General features: G+C 36.4%; 1 protein-coding gene across 8 annotated transcripts in view; it reads right to left on the reverse strand.

The window, feature by feature from the left end:
• Positions 1 to 20758, reverse strand: part of AFG2A (AFG2 AAA ATPase homolog A) — a 327373-nt gene that overhangs the window by 179718 nt on the left and 126897 nt on the right. The window contains exon 15 of one of the 8 annotated variants that reach the window (XM_004474659.4): positions 2191 to 2321. The exons of the other annotated variants lie outside the window; for them this stretch is intronic. Within the exon in view, the coding sequence (XP_004474716.2) occupies positions 2316 to 2321 (6 nt within the window). The 3' untranslated portion in view covers positions 2191 to 2315. Of the gene's footprint in view, positions 1 to 2190; positions 2322 to 20758 lie in introns of those variants that run through there. 8 annotated transcript variants of the gene reach the window in all.

Genomic DNA, 20758 nt, shown 5'->3' on the forward strand with positions numbered 1-20758 from the left:
TGTTGCCTGATAAATGTAGGCACGGCAGTGTTTAGGGATGAATCTGTAGCACATGAAGAAAGATTTCAACTCAATAATCTAAGTTACCACCTTATAAAACTATAAGAACAACAAACAAATAAAAGGCAGAAAGAAAGAAAATGAAGAACAGATTAGTAAAATTGAAAACAAAACACACAAAAATCAATGAAACCGCAACCTAGTTCTTTGAAAATTAAATAAAATTGATTAACCTCTAATAAGACTGACAAATAAAGGAGAGAATATACAAGTTGCCAATATCGGGGAGGAAAAAGGAAATGTCACTACAGCTCCCCAAAGACATTTAAGGTAAAGGAAAACTGAATAACAACTCTGTGGGCATAAATCTGACAATTTAGAGGAAATTAGACAGTTGGCTGAAAGATACAAACTAACAAATGTACTCAAGAAAAATTAGATAACCAAAATAGTCCTATATCTATTAAAGATATTGAACTCATCGTTTGAAAAACCCAAACACTAACCAAATACTAAAACTACTAAAATAGAAAACTGCAATGGAGAATTCTACCAATTATTTAAGGAAAAAAAATAAAACCAATTGTAAACAATCACTTCAGTAATTGGAAGATAAGAGAACACTTATCTCATTTTATTAAATGAGTGTTATATTGATATCTGATATTGAAGGCCAGACTAAAGAAAGGTCTGGCCTTTGCCCTTGGATACTGGCAGGTGATCTCTAAGCCCTGAAATATTCTGCCAGATGAGAACATTTTTGTTTATCTGACAGTTTTGGGCCATGCAGTATCAGCTAAACCTCCAGACAGAATGGAGACTGAAGAGACTAAAGGTCAGTCCCAGTAAGGTTCAAACACTGGCAATACTTTGTGTATATTGTCACATATCATTACTGAGAGAATTTAGCACTGTTCATGACTGCACTGGGAGAAGAAAATTGGAAGCTCTGCACATGTACCTTTCCTTTTTTTTTTTTTTTTAATATTTATTCATTTATTTCTCTCCCTTTTCCCCCCACCCCAGTTATCTGTTCTCCGTGTCTATCTGTTGCGTGTTCTTCTTTGTACACTTCTGTTGTTGTTAGCGACATAGGAATCTGTGTTTCTTTTTGTTGTGTCATCTTGTTGTGTCAGCTCTCCGTGCGTGCGGTGCCATTCCTGGGCAGGCTGCACCTTCTTTCCAGCTGGGCGGCTCTCCTTATGGGGCACACTCCTTGCGCGTGGGGCTCCCCTACGCGGGGGACACCCCTGCATGGCAGGGCACTCCTTGAGTGCATCAGCACTGTGCATGCGCCAGCTCCACACAGGTCAAGGAGGCCCAGGGTTTGAACCGCGGACCTTCCATGTGGTAGACAGACGCCCTAACCGCTGGGCCAAGTCCGCTTCCCCTACCTCTCCCTGAACCTGCCCCATGTCCCACTTACTTTTACTGATCTTGCTAGAATACCTTAACTACAAACATAATAGTTTGAGGTGACTTCTGTGAGTCTTTCTAGTGAATTATTGAACTTGAGGATGGTCTTGAGGGTTGAACTAACTATGCAGTTGGCTTCAGAAATGGGGTTACTAGACTCACCCTGAATGACCGAAATTCCTGAGGAGTTGGTTCACTGGATACATAAAATGCAAAATAGAAAGAAACAAAATAAATATACAATCCCTTCGTTATTATGAATGTAAAAGAGTGCTGGGGTAGGGAGGACATTGATGTTGGACCAAAGTCAGATTTGGGCTGGACTGAGCTACGTTTGCTTGTTTACCTCAAGGCCTATCAAAAGGCAAAATTATTCTGGGAAAAGACAACCTGTGGGCACCAAAAAAGTTGCCTAGATAGAGAAAGAATAAAATCCAGAAATGACTGAAATTACTGAAATCAGGGGATATAGAGTTGTCTCATATTGTGAATCAGTATCATTAGTTTCCTGAAGGATCTTTACTAAAATGAATTGTGATGGTGATTAGCTTAGGGAAATTCTTTGGTTTTGAATGCTATAGAATGGAAGAGCATACTAAATAATCACAGATGACGGTACATGATCCAAATACATAGCAATTTAATTCTAAGGGAACAGTCAGAGAGGTGGATTGTGTAAGAGTGATGTAAAAATTTTTCCCCTAAAAAGGGGGAATGCCTTTCTCCTCATCTAAATGCCAAATGGAAATCTCCAGATGAAGTAGCTTAGTATTCAATATACAAGCTATGCTGGATTGGCTTTATGATGATCAATTTTTCATCCATTGAACATGTCTGTTTCCCAGGTCATGGTACATTGTGATTATGGAGCCTCTTTTGCCTGGGCACATCATGAAACTTTACTGCTGCAAAATAAAAAAAAATAGTGTGAGTGACCTTATCAAATTGGTTGTTTCAGCTTCCCCTGATGTGTCATACACATTTTGAGAAAGTAGAGATTCAAAAGAAAATGAGGAAAAACAAAAGGAAGGGTCAAAGGACTTATCCCAGCAAAATGGAAATCTTTAGATGATTATTAATAAATGGGATGAATGAAGAGGGCATTAATGAAGTTGAAACAAAGATGTTAATGCAGATGAATAAGGTAAAAGAACAGAAAAACTGACAAGTATCCATCATGAACAAAGATATAAAAATCCTGATACTAATGGCTATGCTTTTGAGCCTATACATCTGCAATAAGAACAAGGCCTAGAGTAGCACTGTGCCTGGGAGTTTCCTCCTGACAGCCTTCATGTTACTCAAATGTGGCCACTCTCACAGCCAAACTCAGCATGTAGATGCAGTGCATTACCCCCAACGTGGGACATGACACCCAGGGATGAGCCTCCCTGGCACCAAGGGATCACTACCACATACCAGCTGAAGATGCAACTAGAAAATGACCTTGAATTAAAGGTTCAATACGGATCAGCAGAATATCCCTGTCTACATATAATAACATGACTTCAAAATGCTGTTTGACCTAATATAAGGGGGAAATGGAAAGGAGAAATGAGATTATAAGGCTATGAGTCTCTAAAAAAGAGTCTGGAGGTTGTCAGAAGGAATGCCCTTATGCACAACTGAGCAGAGTCTAAGAGACAGATAAAGTAGATACAACCCCAGGTATTGGTTCTTCTGAGGGATAAAGAGACCCACGGGTTCTATGGTCATGGCAGATGGGGTTCACTGCCATGGCAGATGGCCCTTCTTTGGAGCTGGTGTTTCTACATGATGGAATTGAACTCGGAGGGGATCTCTTTCCACAAGACTTGCATGCTACTTTATTGGAATTGTAGTTGGTGCTGGGGTTTAAGATATATTTAGGGGATTTGAATCTCTGGACTGATAATAAGACACCCAGGCCCAGAGCCTCAACAGACTTCAGCTCCTACACTTTGATTTATTGGACTGACCCCACTCAGCTAACATGGAGTTGAAGAAGGTCAACCACCACACCATGGAGCCTAGAGTGTCTACAACTGAAAGCAGGAGGAGCGCATCCAGTATCCATGTGGAATTTAAGCCCCCACTTGACATAGATGTGCAATGGACACAACCAATCCAATGTCCACAGAGAAAATGTGGAATGGGTGTGGGAAGGGTAGCCATGGTGGCTGCTGGGTTTGGGGAATGGGAGGAAGAGATGAGATGTGGAGGCGTTTTCGGGACGTGGAGTTGTCCTGGGTGGTGCTTCACGGACAATTACAGGACATTGTAGACCCCCCCAGGGCCCACTGGATGGAACGGGGGAGAGTGTGGGCTATGACGTGGACCATTGACTACGGGGTGCAGTGATGTTCAGAGATGTACTTACTGGGTGCAATGGATGTCTCACGATGATGGGAGAGAGTGTTGCTGTGGGGGGAGTGGGGGGTGGGGGCGGTGGGGTTGATTGGGACCTCGTATTTTTTTAATGTAATTCGTAAAAATAAATAATTTTAATTAAAAAAAAAAAAGAATAAAGAACTTATGTGCAAAAAAAAAAATCCACAATACATTAGCAAAAGTTGAATACAGCAATATATAAAGTATAACACCGAGAGACTAGCAAGATGGCAGTGGAGTAAGGAGCTCCTAGAGCCAGCTCCTGCTACTGGGCACTTAGCAAACACCCAAAGCTCTCTGGAGCTAGCTGAAGCACCTGTTTGGGGGCTCCAGGAGGCCAGGAGGGCATCCTGCCACATCCTGGAAGAAGTGGAAGGAGGAGACTGCCCATCTGCAGAGAAGACTTGTAAGTAGAGCGCTCCATGCCCCACAGGCTGGGGCCCATCCTCCACTGGAGGCACAAGCTGCCTCGGGGGCTGTTTCAAGGCTGGAATTGAAAGCTCCATTTCCCCAAAATGGGGAAAGAAGAGACGGCTGGGCACCTTATTTAGCTACTGATGAGTAAATTCAGTGGGCTAAAGTATAATCCTGAGGAAAGCTAAAGTTTGAGCCTGTCCGAGTAAGAAAGAGGCTGGGAGTCACCACCTTAACTCCACGCCTGGCACCAGGGGAAGCGGGGCGGACTGAAAATCCCAGTGCTGGTGGGGACCAGCTTTTTTCCATCTGGGTCAGACTGCGGCTCTGGCCTAGGCCCCAGCGCCACCTCCAGCAGGGAGGAGGCTGTGGGAACCTGCAGAGCCTCTCCGGGAAGAGGCCAAGCCATGGAGGCCAGTGATTGTCCTACTCTGGTGGCACAAGCCGCACCAGGAGCTATTCTGTGGCTGGAATTAGAAACTCCATTTCCCAGAAACAGGGGAAGAGGAAACAGTTGACTGCCGATTTCAGCTACTGATTGGTAGACTTGGCTGGCTAAAAGATAACCCTGGGAACAGCTGGGGTGAGAACCAGCCCTAGTCTGAAAGAGGCCAGTAGCCTCCATTCTGACTCCACCCACAGCCTGAGGGGAAGCCGGGGTGATGGAAACTATCAGTGTCAGTATCAGCAGGAACCAGTTTCTTTCACTCAGATCAGCCTGCAGGCCACCTAGGCTTCAGCCCTGCCTCTGGCAGGGAGGAGGCTGAAGAGCCCTGCACCAACCTATACAGGTAACTGCAGGGAACTTTGGCTGACATAGACTGAAAATGAGAGGTCTACCAGGGCAATTCCAGTCATCTTGGACCCATATTGCATAGATTGCTGCCCACATCTGCAGCTCCATCCCCACCCAGGAAGAGGAGAAAAGGATGTGAAGCTTCATCAGTCTCTCTGGGCAACTACAGCCTAGGCCTGCACTTGGATTATTCTCACACAACTGTGACTCTGTCCCTACCCCAGGCAAAGGAGAAAGTTGGAAGAAGCGTCATTGGTCCCTGGCACAATGAGTGCAGCTTGAGCCTCCACAGTTTACAGCAACAATTACATGCTTGGCTCCTACTGCACAACCAGCAAAGGAGAAATGATAGGAAGCCCTAAACTAAAGAGAAAAACTGCACCCAGAATAGATACTCTAGGAAGCCAGATGTGAAGACACCAACAAAACTTACAATCCACACCAAGAAACAGGAAGCTATGGCTCAGTTAAAGGAACAAGATAAGCCTCCAAATGACATAAAGGAGTTGAGACAACTAATCACAGATGTTCAAACAAATCTCCTTAATAAATTCAATGAGATGGCTAAAGAGATTAAGGATATTAAGAAGACACTGGATGAGCACAAAGAAGAATCTGAAACCATACATAGAAAAATAGCAGGTCTTTTGGGAATGAAAAGTGCAATCAATGAAATTAAAAAAACACTGGAATCATGTAATAGCAGATTTGAGGAGGCAGAAGAAAGGATTGGTGAGCTTGAAGAAATGGCCTCAGAAAGTGAACATACAAAAGAAGAGATGAAAAAAGAATGGAAAAAATTGAACAAGGTCTCAGGGAATGAAATGACAGCAAAAGTTATGCAAACATACGTGTCATGGGTGTTCCAGAAGGAGAAGAGAAAAGGGAAGAAGCAATATTTAAAGAAATAATGGTAGAAAATTTCCCAACCCTATTGAAGGACATAGATATCCCTGTCTAAGAAATACAATTACTCCGATCTGAAAAAATCCAAATAGACTAACTCCAAAACACATACTCATCAGAATGTCAAAGGCCAAAGACAGAGAATTCTGAGAGCAGCAAGAGAAAAGCAATGCATAACATGTAACGGATATCCAATAAGATTAAGTGCTGATTTCTCACCAGAAACTATAGAGGCAAGAAGACAATGGTCTGATATATTTAAAATACTACAAGAGAAAAACTTCCAGCCAAGAATCTTATATCCAGCAAAACTGTCTTTCAAAATTGAGGGCAAAATTAGAATATTCACAGATAAACAGAAACTGAGAAAATTTCTAAGTAAGAGACCAGATTTTTAGGAAATACTAAAGGGTGTGCTAGAGCCTGAAAAGAAAAGACAGGAGAGAGGGGCCTGGAAGAGGGTCTAGAAATGAAGATTATATCAATAAAAGTAACTAAAAGTGTCAAAAGAGTGGTGAAAATAAAATATGACAGATAAAACTCAGGAATAAACTTAACCACTGGCGTAGAGCACTTGTATTCAGAAATCTGCAACTTGAAGTTAAAACTAATCAAAAAAGCCCTAAATAACTGGAAGAACATTCCGTGCTCATGGACTGGAAGACTAAATATCATTAAGATGTCAATTCTATTCAAACTGATATACAGATTTAATGAAATCCCGATAAAAATTTCACCAGCATTAAAGAAAAAATTGAAAACACGATCATTAAATTTTTTTGGAAGGGTCCTGAATAGCCAGAAACATCATAAAAAGGAAAAGTGAACCCTCATCTCCAGACTTTAAATCATAATACCTACCTATAGTGGTAAAAACAGCATGGTACTGGCTTAAAGACAGGCACAAAAGACCAATGGAACCAAATTTATGATTCAGAAACAGACCCTCACAGGTATGGGCAAGTGATTTTTGACTAGCCTGTCAAATTCACACAGCTCGGGCAGAACAATACATTCAACAAATGGTGCTGAAAGAATTGGGCATCCATAGCTGCAAAAAGGAAAGAGGACCCCAATCTCACACCTTATCCAAAAATTTTCTCAAAATGGATCAATACCTAAAAATAAAAGCAAGAACCATAAAAACTCCTAGAAGAAATTATTGGAAAATATCTTCAAGACCTGATGGTAGGTGGTAGATTCTTAAAGGAGATAAGAGGCTAGTAGACTAATGATGTTCAATGTATGTAGAAGTTTTAATTAGCTTTACTGTAAAGGTGTGGAAATGTACAGAGTGTATGGTAACACACAGTGAGTAACAGCTGGTTATAAGTGGGGATGTGACTGAAAATGGTAGTCCAGTTATGTAAATGGCAATTGACAGAATGCTAGAGAATAATCTAGGAACTGGATAGCACAGTAAACCAAGAGTTGGATGAGAATTGTGGTTGATGGAACAGATGCAAGAGTGTCCTTGGTTACCTAGAGCAAATGTGTATCACTACTGCAGGGTGTTGGGAATGTGGAGAAGCATGGGAAAAATACAGTTGGAGTGACCTAAGGACTGTAGTTAGTAGTAATAATACAATATTCTTCCATCTATGCCAAAGATGTACTGTGTTGAGTATGGAAAATGTCAGCCAAATGTATACTATGGACATGGTAACAATCAGATGATATTATTTATCTGTAGCAAATGATATAACACATTGCGGTGTGTTGATGGAGGGATGGTGTTTTGAAAGTCTGCACATGTGCATGATTGTTTTATAAGTTTACAACTTCTGTCATAAAAAAATATATTTAAAAAATAATAGGGTGGGTTGGGGGAAAAACACACCAAATGAAAAATAAGGACTGTGATTAGTAGTAAGATTTTGACAATATTCTTTCATAATTTGTAACAAACATTTCCTGACAATGCAAGGTGTTGGTGGAGGGTTGATGTATGGGATCCCTGTAGGATTTTATGCATGTTTGCTTTGTAAGTTCACAACTTTTACTATACACTTAATTGTTTATGTATGTTCATATATAAATTATATAAAGATAATAATAGGATTAGTTGGAAAAATACTTTGTTTAGTGGTAGTATTTTGACAATGCTCTTTAATCATTAGTTTAAAAGGTTTAACAACAATGCAAGTTATTGGTGGTAGGGTGAGTTATGAGAGTCCTGTATGGTACTATATATGTTTGTTTTGTAAGTTCACAACTATTATTATACACTTACTGTTTATGTATGTTTTTGTGTGGGTGATATACTTCAATTTAAAAAAAAAAAGTATAATATCACACAACCAAATAAGGTTTACCCTGGGTATGCAAGACTTTTAATATTTCAAAACCAAACTAAGTAATCCACTATTTTTAACAGTCTAAAGAAGAAAAATCTCATAATCGTATCTATACCAAAAAAAGCATTTGGCAAAATTTAACATTCATTCAGGATTTTAAAACTCCAAGCAAACTAGGAATAGAAGGAAACTTCCTTAACCTGTTAATGGGCATTTACAAATATCTAACCCACAATAATAGGAACAAGAAAAAAAAAGATATCTACTCTCACCACTCCTACTCAATGAGGTACTAGAAATCCTTACCAGTGCAATAAGGCAAGGAAAAGAATAAAAAACATACAGATTGGAAAAGAAGAAATAAAACTGCCTTCATTCACAGATGGTAAGATTGAGCATGTACAGCCCAAGAAAGCTACAAAATAAATCCTAGAACGAATGAGTAATATAAAGTGTGGCAAATAAGCTCAACACAATCACATTTCTATATACCAATAATGAAAAACTGGAAACCAAAATTAAAATAATCTGTACCTTACATAATACCTCAAAAAAGAGAGAAATACTTAAGTATAAATTTAACAGATTATGTGTTGAGTCTGTATGCAGTAAACTACAACACACTGGAATCAAAGAACTAAATAAATGGCAAGATGTTCAATGTTCAGCTATCAGAAGACTCAACTATCTAAATTGTCATTTTTCTCAAATGATCTATAGATTCAAAATGAGGCCAATCAAAATTCCAGCTGGATTTTTGATAGAAAAGGACAGCTTTATACAGATGGGTAAAGAAGTAGAAGCATAAAATGAATTTTGAAAATGAAGAACAAAGTTGGAGGACACAGACTAACTATAAGACAGTGTGGTTTGGTGACAAGATAGGCAGATCAATGAAAGAGAAAAGAGAATCCAGATATCGACCTACACAAATATAGTCAACTGATTTTTGACAGAGGTGCATAAAGAATTCAATGCAGAAAGGACAGTCTTTTCAGCAAATGGTGCTGGAACAATTGGGCATCCATATGCAAAAATGAACCTTTACTTACACCTAAAACTAGCTATAAAATGTAACCCCAAAAATGGATTATAGATATAAATATAAAATATAAAACTAAAAATCTTTAAAAAGGGAAGCAATATTCAAGATCTTGGTTAAACAAAAAGTCCTTAGCTGGAACTCCAAAGAGATTGAACCACAGAAGAAAAAATTTGAGAATTGGACTTAAGATGAAAAACTTGCCCTGCAAAATGAACTTTTAAGAGGATAAAAAAGACAAGCTACAAACCAGGAGAGGATACTTGCAATATATCTGACATAGGATTTTTATCCATAATATATACAGAATAAAAGAAGGAAAACAACCCAATTTTAAAAAAAAAGTTGTGCAAAAGAATTAAGGGGAGTGGACATGGCTCAAGCAGCTGAACACCAGCTTCCCACATGAAAGGTCCCAGGTTCAGTTTCTTGTGCCTCCTAAAAACAAAAACAAAAAACAAAAAAAACCCCAAATGAAAAAACCAACTAAAGGGAGTCAATGTGGCTCAGTGATTTGAGTGCCAGCTTCCCACATAGGAGGTCCAGGGTTCAATCTCTGGTCCCAGTACCGCAAAAAAAAAAAAAAAAAAAAAGAACACTTTGCCAAATAAGTTGTTTGAATGTCAAATGAGCACACGAAAGGCTGCTCAATACCATTAATCTTTAGAGAAGTGCAAATTAAAACCACAAAGATGTGGCTCAACTGATAGAGCATCTGCCTACCATATAGGAGGTTCAGGGTTCGATCCACAGGGCCTCCTGACCCATGTGGTGAGCTGGCCCATGTGCATGCTGCTGCCACGCGCAAGGAGTGCCGTGCCACACAAGGATGTCCCCGCATAGGGTTCCCCCACGTGTAAGGAGGGCGCCCCACAAGAAGAGCCGCCCTGCGTGAAAAAAGTGCAGCCCACCCAGGAGTGGTGCCACACACATGGAGAGCTGACACAGCAAGATCAGCAAGATGATACAACAAAAAAGAGACACAGTTTACCATTGTCACCAGATAATGCAAGCAGACACAGAAGAACACACAGCGAATGGACACAGCAGACAATGGGGGAGGGGGGGAAGGGGGGAGGAATAAATAAGATAAATCTTAAAAAAAAAACAGACAAAAAACCACGAGATAACATACCTATTGGGATTTTTAAAAAACCAAACTAACAATAATAAGCACTCACAAGGATGCAAAGCACTTGGAAATCTCATTGCTGGCAAAAATGCCAAAAGGCTCCAACACTCCGGACATCAATTTGTGTATGTTATATTAGTATAGCAAAATTTGGGGGAAAAAACAAACATCCTTCAATGGGTACATGGATAAACAAATCTATAGTGCATCAGTACAATGGAACACTACTCAGCAAAAAACAAGGAAGGAACAAACTATATTAACATACACAACAACACATACAAATCTCAAAATTAAGTTATATGAAAGAAGAGTTATATACTATTTGAATCTATATATATGACATTCAGGAAATTAGGGAGAGAGGACAGCTCATTGATGGTCCAAGAGTTAGGGATAGTAGAAGAATTTGACTACAAAGAGGAAGTGTGAAGTAATTCTTTGGAGCCAATAAACCATTTTGTAATTGAGGTGATGATTCCACAGTTCTATGCATTTGTCAACTCTTAGAACTATACACCAAAAACACTGACACCTATTTTAAATAACTTATTTTCCATTAAAAATGAAAAACAAAATGAAAAAATTTTGAAGCTGAGTATTTTCCCTTGGTTTCACAGGAGTGTTAAAAATATTAGCTATTAAAATAGTTCTAAATTTTACTTCATGTAAAATTACTTTATGTGAAAAGCAATTTAAAAATGATCATGACTTTTAAAATGTTAAATAAAGTTTACATTTCAATAGACTTTTTAAAAAAATATTTTTATTTATTTCTCCCCACCCCCTCATTGTCTTGCACCTTCTGTGTCTGTTCATCTTCCTTGTTTCTTTGGGAGGTACTGGGAACTGAACTCAGGACCTTCAATGTGGGAGGGAGGCACCTAATTGCTTGAGCCATCTCCACTCCCCTTTAATAGACTTTTATATGTTAAAAGTCAAGCAGTTTTTATAATCCCTAGATGCAAGCAAAATATTCTCTGTGTCTTGATATTTGTTAATAATGTTGGGAAACGCCACATACTTCCTTCCTAGTGTTTGTCAAACATCTCAGACTACGGACCATGTTGTAAAATTCTCAAATTCTTCAATTGCTAATCCCACAGAATTTCTAAAATTATACATGATCACTTTTATATCATACTGGAAGAAAAAAAGTCACAAAAATTGTGGTTGAGCGGCAGTCAGCAAAAAGGTAAATAGGTCAAACACAAAATTCGTCCAACAAAAAGTATTTGTACTTTCCCTCTACCTGAATCCTACTCATGCAATAAAGAGCTAAGACTGATCCTTATCCACATTTGGTTATGATGGTAGAAACAAGGTAGGATGTATTCTATGTTCACAAGCTATAGTTGTTGCATTTCTTAAAAATAAAGCTATTAATTTATTCAGGCCTACCATGTGCTGGACAACGTACTGAGCTATACAAAGGAAAGAGAATGGTGAACAAAAACTGTAGTCCATATGAGAAGACAGGGAAGGGCTAACTGAATAATAAAGAAAAATAAAGGTAACACTTCAACCCTAATACCCGTTACTAAGAAAAAGTATGATGGATGTATTAGTCAGTCAAAGGGGTGCTGATGCAAAATACCAGAAATTGGTTGTCATTGTAAAGGGTATTTACTAGGGTAGGAGCTTACAGATACCAGGCCATAAAGTGTAAGTTACTTCCCTCACCAAAGTCTATTTTCACACGTTGGAGCAAGATGGCTGCAGACATCTGCGAGGGTTCAGGCTTCTTGGGTTCCCCCCTTCCGGGGTCTTGCTTCTTTTTCCTCTGTAAGCTACTTCCCAGGGCTCCAGCTTAAGGCTTCAGCATCAAATTCCAATATCAAAACCCTTAACTCTGTCCTTTGCCATGCCTTTTATCCCCACCAAAGGGTGGGGACTCAACGTCCTACTGGCACAAGAGGTTTACATAAACACTTAAGTAAACCTATGACTTCAATATAATCTAATATGCCCAGAGGAAAAGATCAGTTTACAAACATAATCCAATATTTCTTTTTTGAGTTGATCAATAATATCAAACTGCTACAATGGAAGTATTAAACTTTTAAGAGGGGAATTTTGGATTCACAAAAACATTCTAAGAAGTCTTTGGTTGGTAAAGAACACAGACCCTGGCACAAGACTGCCAGGGTTCAAATTCCAGCCTCACCAGTTACTAATTTTGTGACCCTCTTAAGTTTCTTAACCTATGTCTCAGTTTCTCACTTGCAGAATCAGATATGATGAAATTATTTACTTCATAAAGTTGTTAAGAAGATTAAATGATTTAATATATATATAACACTTAGAGCAAAACGAAGATTTAGGATATGTTGGACTTGAAATGCTTTTGAGACATCTAAGAAGACAGTTGAGGAGCTCAAAGCAAATGTCTGAGCTGAAGCAAGTGGAATTACTTGATAATTGGAGCCAGTGGTGTGGATGAAATTGCCCAAGGAGAGAGAAGAAAGAAGGTTGGCTGCTAGGTCCCCTCTTAAAAAATTGTAACATTTTATGGCTCTACAGAGAATAAGTATGTATAGGAGTTAAGGGACCAGGGGCATGGAGAAATAAAGGAAAAATTAGAGGATTATTATGTCATGTAAGCCAAAGTAAGAGAGTGTTTCAAAGAGGAAGGAGTAGACAGGAAGAGTAGACCATGACAATGAACTCTGCAAACAGATAATGGCAAAGACTGCTTAGTTCTTTTCTTTTTCCTTTAGTAATAAAGCCCCTGAATTCAAGTTGTGAACACAGTCACTCAAATAGAGAATATATCTTTATTTCGCAGTCTCAATAGTAGCTAAGCAGAGTCATGTAGCTATGATCTGGCCAAACAGATATAAGTGATGAATGCAATTTATAGGTTATAGTTAATAGGGAGGAATAACCTCTCTACCTCGTTTCCTCATCCCTGTTAACCTGAAAGATGACCCAATGGATGGGATAGGAAGACTTATTTTTTTACTATGTGGCATAAGGGATTATATAGCAATAATATAGAAGGAAGCTGAGTTTCCAACATCATAGAATCACCACAGAGGCACCATATCCATTAGTATTAATAATGCTATTGTTTTTCACTACTCCCTTTAAAAGACTCAATGATTCAGTAGTCTCAGTATTTCATCAGAGTAAATTTATGAGTACAGATATATGTCAAGAATAATGTTTAACATGTTTTAAGCAAATATGTTAACAAAGGGTACAATGAACAATATATGCATTAGTGGAATTACCTGATAATAAAAGGCATATGACACTTTTCTAAAGTTTGAAAGTGATCAACAAACATTTTTAACCTTGTGTTTGTAAATTCTTGCAGGTGATTCTCCATTGAGCTGAATCTGGGAACAACTGAGGACTGAAGCAGAGAATCACTATAGATAGACATGTTAATTATGACAATTGTGATGAGGCAGAAAATTAAGAATGAACCAAGGACTTAGGTCTAATCTATGATGTCTATTTGGTATTTAAGGGTTTAATCATAACCATTTTACAGTCGCTGAACAGAAATTTCACTACTATTTTCATTGATTTCTTAGCTATCAGAATTAAGCATAAGAAAATCCATTCCTCAGAATATTCCATTTTAAGTTACACATCTCTGATTTTTATATATTTTGATGACTCACATTAACTAATGAAATAACGTAATTCCAAGTCTAACTTTTTAAAAAATACAAGCTTTGTTCTAAAAACAATCTCCCAAAATTTATTTAGTAGAAATGTTGGAAGGGAGTTGGAGAAACCACATATTTTAAGCCTGTAGTGAATTATCATAAGTCTGATTCAAGAATCAAAAAAACATTAAGCTAAGAAAACAAAAAAAATATTTACTAAATCTGTTTTTTTATGTTTAACCTGTGATGTTTCTACGCACAACTTCCAGCAAACTACTAGGAAAATACTTCTTTTCCAGACTTTCTGAACTAAATGATTGCAAAGTTAATAAACGGAAGGAAAAGCAAATACAGAGCTGTCATTTTAAAATTACATTCTTCAAAGCTTTAGGGGTATCATTTGTGGAACACAAAGAGATTTCCTTCTCTAACAGCATTCCAGGACATCACTCTTTCCTGCCTACCAGCAGACAAGATTATACTTGTCTGGAATCTCAGTGAGGTATTTATACAAAGGCAGTTTTTCAGAATCTTCTTAATTATGAACACAAAACAGGAACTACAGTTATACCATCAACATATATTAAACACTATTTAAACTATGTTTCTCCCTTAGTAAGTACCAGGTTACCCTCCAAGAGAGGGAGGTGAAAATGAATAAACTAGTTGTTTACAGCCTGTAAGAGGAAAGGTTTAGGAAAAGAAACTCAATAAAACTTTAAGAATTTGCCAAACTTGATTTTAGTAACATAGCCTCAAATAAAAACTCACTTATCTTGGTAAGTTTGCAGGGAAAAATAAAGATATTCTATAAAAATTAACATTTTACTGAATTAAAATAGTCTAATTAATAAAAGAAATACTTAATAAAAATACTCATCTGAAGAACCAAGTTATATATATAAAATGGCTACCCATCAAAAACACCAAATAATAAAGCATTTCATTATCTAAAAAGTAATCTCAACTTCTTTTTCTTTAAAACCTTACATGGCTAAAAAAATTAATACAATTCTATAGTTCTTCAACTGAAGAATTTCAAAATTCATTTACAATTAGATTATAAAGTACAGTTGGCTTCGCAAGTTGAATGACTCTTACTGAGATCAAAATTTTAATTTTCCAAAAGATAGCACAATGAACTTTGGTTTGAGTGCCCTCTGCTGATGTGAAATTTTTGCAATAATAAAAATGGACTTGATAAAATTATGACGCTATCATTTAAAAATAATTGTTTCACCTTAAATTGGTTTTATTATTGACTCACTGTAAAAATTAAAGAGATTTAAATATTTAACCTCTGTATCTTATTTTCATTCAATGGGTAAATATCTATGGAATATCAAATACCAAAAACAGGGTTTGACCTCTCTGTCTTCAAGATACTTATGGTAGTTATTAGATGAATAGGTAAATCTGGGAAAGAATAAATTATGAGAGAAAATCAAGAACTAAACTAAGTGATCCTGAAGAGAAGTAAGTTAGAGAACAGAAATGGATAGAGCCAAATTAACAATAATACAAAAACTTAAATGAAGAAGTTATTGAGACTGAGAAATCTGAAGAAAGTAATAACATTGGTCTTAAATAAATGGAAAAGGGAGGGAGGGAGGGAGGAAGGAAGGAAGGAAGGAAGGAAGGAAGGAAGGAAGGAAGGCCTGGAAGAAATAACAAAAATAGCATTTACAGAGCATATGATACCAGAAGCCTTAGTTGCCAGGATAAATGGATAAATGCTCAAAGAAAATAGTAAATAATGGTGAGAGACTGGGTCCAAAGTTTTGCAAACTAAAAAAGCCAGAATGAAGAGCTGGGCTATGAGACAAATAATAGGGTGCCTCACTGGGTTCCTTAGCAGTGTAATAACCTCCAAAAGTTCTTTAGAATGAATACTCTGAAACAGAACGAAGAAATGGAGGAGGAAGGGTCTGGAAGAACTTAAGAGACAGCCACCATAATCCAGGTAAAGAACGGAATCAGAATGGAAGCAATAGGAAATCAGAAGAAAAAAGAAACTGAGATACATTTTGAAATAAAAATAAATCTGGGTGCTTGACTGGATTGAGATCCCGCCCCCCCCCTTTTATGTCTTTTGAGGTCTTATAATTCAATTGAAATAAAAGAGGAATGAACAAAGAGCAGAAGGCAAAACTGTAGTGGCATTAGAGCTAAGGGAGTAGTTTCAAAATGCAGGCAGTTATAGGATCATTTGTGGAATTCAAGTCAAACAAGAAACCCTATAAAGACATTAATTGTATTAGAAAGTCATTGGTGGCCTTCACAAGTTCAATTTTAAAAAGTTATATATTCAGAAGGAACTAGAGAGTTGAAAATTTGGAAGACTGAGAAAAGATAACAGCTAAGTGGAGAATTATATTTTTGGGAGAAATGTCCTTTGAGAATAGAAGAAATGAAAAGCACATAACATGGCACACATATGTTTAGGTAAAGATGCAGAGACACATGTAGACGTTCATGGCAAACGACCTCAAATATCTCTGTAAATCAGTTTCCATCCTTTTTTCACAAAAAGAATGATAGATATTTAGAAAAAACACAGAAAATATATTAGTTTTTCTGCCCAGATGTCCTAAAAGATGACTTCTCAATTTTCTACACCATTTAAGAAATATGTACTATTTCCTTAAAATTAAAAACATTAAGCTATCTCACTACTGATACTGCTTCATATATAAGTATAGTCTTTCCAAACTCTGTTTATGCGAGGACATCTGGAATCAAGCACACAACTCAAGAACAGACAATATTCATATGCCATAGGTAAAACAAGTAAAAGTCAGAACTCATGAAAAAGTAATGTTACTTTTAAGATAAAACAGTCTTGTTTTGGAATCACCAAAATAAAACGATGGAAAATATAACTTTTGAATTTTATGATACACTTTCTTTTTAAAAGAATTTCTGTTCAAAGAAGTACAATACTTGAAATTAGATTTCAATTTAGCTTATTTGTTTCTAAAGTAAATCATTTTTCAATGCTTTAGGGTCAAGTTCACTACATTGAGTCAATGTAATAACAATTTTTAAAAATTAACATTGTAGTAACGAAGTTTTCCCTTAAAACTCACTTTAACAAAATAAAAGAAATTAAACACCAGGGTAAGCAGAGGTCCAAAATGGATATATCATGCTTCCTGGGGAGTACACCATTGGTTTGGAGGAAATGCTTTATTCTTCTTTATGACAGAATATTCCAAAAAATTACAACAAAACTGACAGGAGATGCTAACAGAACTAGTTCCTAGAAAAAATTAAAAATCATTAAGAACCCAATAAGTATTTGTACAATGAATAAAAATAACATACTGATTCACTGTCTACTCAATAGACTTACATAACTTCTCTCTAAACTTAAATGGGAAGGATGGGAAGGGACATGATAACATCTTTTTCCTTTAATAATTGAAAAAGACTATATAGTGTTATTAAATATTCCACACACAAAAAAAATGTAAAAAATAGCCAATTCTCTTCTTAGAATATTATCTTCTAGTCTTTATCTATATGAATATATTTTAAAGCTAGTTATACCTGTATTTTAGATATTTTGAACTTTCACAACTGAAAATGTCAATTTTTCATTTTCATATTAATGTAAAATAGATTTTCCTGAGGCAATTGTCTTTTGAGACAATAAAAAGGAAGTACTTCTGATTGCTTTCCCTGCCAATAAAAAAATGAAAAGGGCTTTTTTTTTTTTTACAATTTTCAGAAAGTAAAACATACATAATAAAGCAAGAGGAATTAACAATTTTTAACTAGGAAAAGCAAAGCAGATTTTAATCTATAATGTAATTAGGATATATCTGAATGAAGAGTAGAAGTGGATTTCAAAACACTACCCATACCATTAGGTTGTTTCTCATAAATGCTCAAACAAAAAAAGATGGCAAAGACAAAACAGCAGCTTTATACTTTATTCATTAAAGGAGATCAATATAAATACAAAATGATGGTACCATGTGCAACTGTTTATTTTAAAAAGTAGCAGCATTAAGTCCAGAGAAACACAGTTAAAATAAGTATATGTGTCTCAGAGCAAACCTAGCTCTTTCCCAACAACACATCCTGGGTAAATATTCACCTGATTATCTAAATAATCTAAATATTACCTTGGCAAAACAGGTAAGTTTTGAATTTATGTAATAGAAGTATGCGGTGATATGCAGAAATAAGTGAGGGATTTATGGACATAGTATATACAAATATTCTTTGAAAACTATTCATGGAAACAGTTTGGTGATTTCCTACAAAAAACAGAAAACAACCTTGTTTCATAGTAGAAGGCCATGAGGAATTTTATATTTTTTCCCCCTTCATAAATATGAAAAGAAACTTCTACTTTGTAGGAGATTGGGTTGAATTGAGTTGTTTTTATATTGGTAAATCAAATCATTTAGTAAAAAGAATCATCAAAATATCTAAAATTAACTAGCTTGGTAGAACAGTCAAGGTCTTGAAGCCCCTCTTAGCTATGAGCAGGAGTAATTTATTTAATGTCTAAGCCTCAGTTAAGATATCTGGAAAGTAATATTATTTTAAACCTATCAGATTGGTGTTTACTAACTTTATTTGTTAATTTGTATTTATATTAAACTTTTCTCAGATGAATTAAAAGAACTGTCTAATGATTAGTTGATTACTTGACTTCAGTGTAAGGAGTCGGTATCCCCTTGTTCATTTCACAAATGGAGCTGTTGAACATCCATTCTCTGCATTGTCTGCTCAATCACAGTAAAATGTGGTAGAGGGATGTACATATGTAAACACAAACAAGTGACACTGTGATAGGGAAACTGGTGGCGGACAGAAAGTTTTACAGAGATTTAAGCCTTTGGAACCTGGCCTGGGATCCAGGGCATACCCTTAGTGCCCTTTGTGGTTTATGAAGTAGTACATGGGGTAGAGCATGGAGTCTCTAAACAGATTTAATAAAGATGACAAAGCATAATTCATCGAAATTGAGCTCAAAGGATACAGGATGCAGGGGATCTATAAGGAAACCAAAAATAAAATCCAAGCAATTAGTACTGAAGTTCTTCAATAATTGACACTTCCATTCCATTCATTAGCACATTTGCTATATTCCCAAACTGATCTGGTAAGCATTTTTCAAGCTATTAAAGACTGTTCATAATCAAAAAAAAAATTTTTTTTTAACAGAGTATGAGGCTGTAACAAACTACAGGCTATCTCTAAAGCAGGGGGAAGTTTTTATCCCTGTGGAGATTGTCTGGCTAAGTGAGCAAAGGCTCTAGCTGACAGCACAAATAATACAATTCAGTTCCAGGCCAAAGCGCTGTATTTGTTTTTGTTGTTTTCCTCCCGTTCTAACAGAAGCCTATCTCCATGGATTTGTCTGGGGAAATGATAAATAGTAAAGCAAACAACCCTTTCCATCCATCTAAACCATTCTCCAAAGCAAAGACCACAAGCAAAGCTTTTGATTCTTTAAAGTGCAAGTTCATGTGTATAATAAGTCAAACTCACAGCCAATTAAAACAAACACAAAAAAAATGCACATATAGAAAGATAAGTATTTATACTTAAAAGTCCAAAACAAATTAGAGAAAAATGTCAATAACTACCAACACTTAAAAATATGTCAAACAGGAAAAATAAATATCAAACAGCCTGACACTTACCTTCGGTAACTCAATTATAGCAGATTAGTTACAAATCAGGTTTGGCCATCAACAGCCATCTATGTATAGGCCATTAAAATTATCCTCCAAATCTAAAAAATAAGAATCTAAAGATTTTAAAGATATTAACTTCAAAATTAAATGACAAATTCATTTTGGCAAAAACAAAAAATATTTTTTAAAAATTAAGCTCATAAGGAAAACCAAAATAAAATTTTTGCAGTCTGGGACACTTTTGGAAGGATCTTTAAAATACTGGAGAAAGAAAAATTGCTAATGCTTGGTAGAAGATAAGTCAGGTTTATTGAGGTATGCTTTATATACTGTAAAATTCATTCCTTTTACGTTTTGCAGTTGGCAGGGTATTGACAGACACATATACAGTCCCGTAGTCACCACAACAACAAAATAGAGAATATTTCTGTTGCCCCAAATCGTTTCATTATGCTGCTCTTTATTTCCTCCCAACTCGCAGCTCTTGGCAACTACTGACTGATTTCTATCCCTATAACGTTGCCTTTTTCAGTATATCATAAATGGAATCAGTCAGTACACTCTGCAGTCTTTGTGTCTAGCTTCTTTTGCTTAGATTATGCTTTCAAAATGCATTCATCTTTTTGCTTATATCAGCAGTTCCTTCCTTATAATGAAGGAGTAATATTTCATTGTATGGATATATTACAATGTGTTTATCCATTCACCAGCTGACTGATGTTTTGGTTGTCTAAGGGATCATCAATAAAGATGCTATAAACATTTACATACAGGTCTTTGTGTGGATATATGTTTTCTTTTCACCTGAGTAAATATGCAAGATTGCTGGGTAGTATGGTAAGTATTTAACTTTTAAAGAAATTTTCTATTTAAAAAAATTGAAAATGATTAATAACTTCACTTAATTGGTTAATAAAGCTACCACATTGGCCACTGGTACCTCACGTTTTTTACCAAGTGCACATACCCCAACACTGACCTAGTACAATTTACTGAATTAGGAATACATCTGTATTACGTAAAGTACATGTAAAATGCTTATATTTCACTAGAATTAATAAATCACCTAGCATAGTGCTCAGTGCATAATATTTATGTAATT

This window comes from Dasypus novemcinctus, chromosome 1 (assembly GCF_030445035.2).
Source record: "Dasypus novemcinctus isolate mDasNov1 chromosome 1, mDasNov1.1.hap2, whole genome shotgun sequence".
Lineage (NCBI taxonomy): Eukaryota > Metazoa > Chordata > Mammalia > Cingulata > Dasypodidae > Dasypus > Dasypus novemcinctus.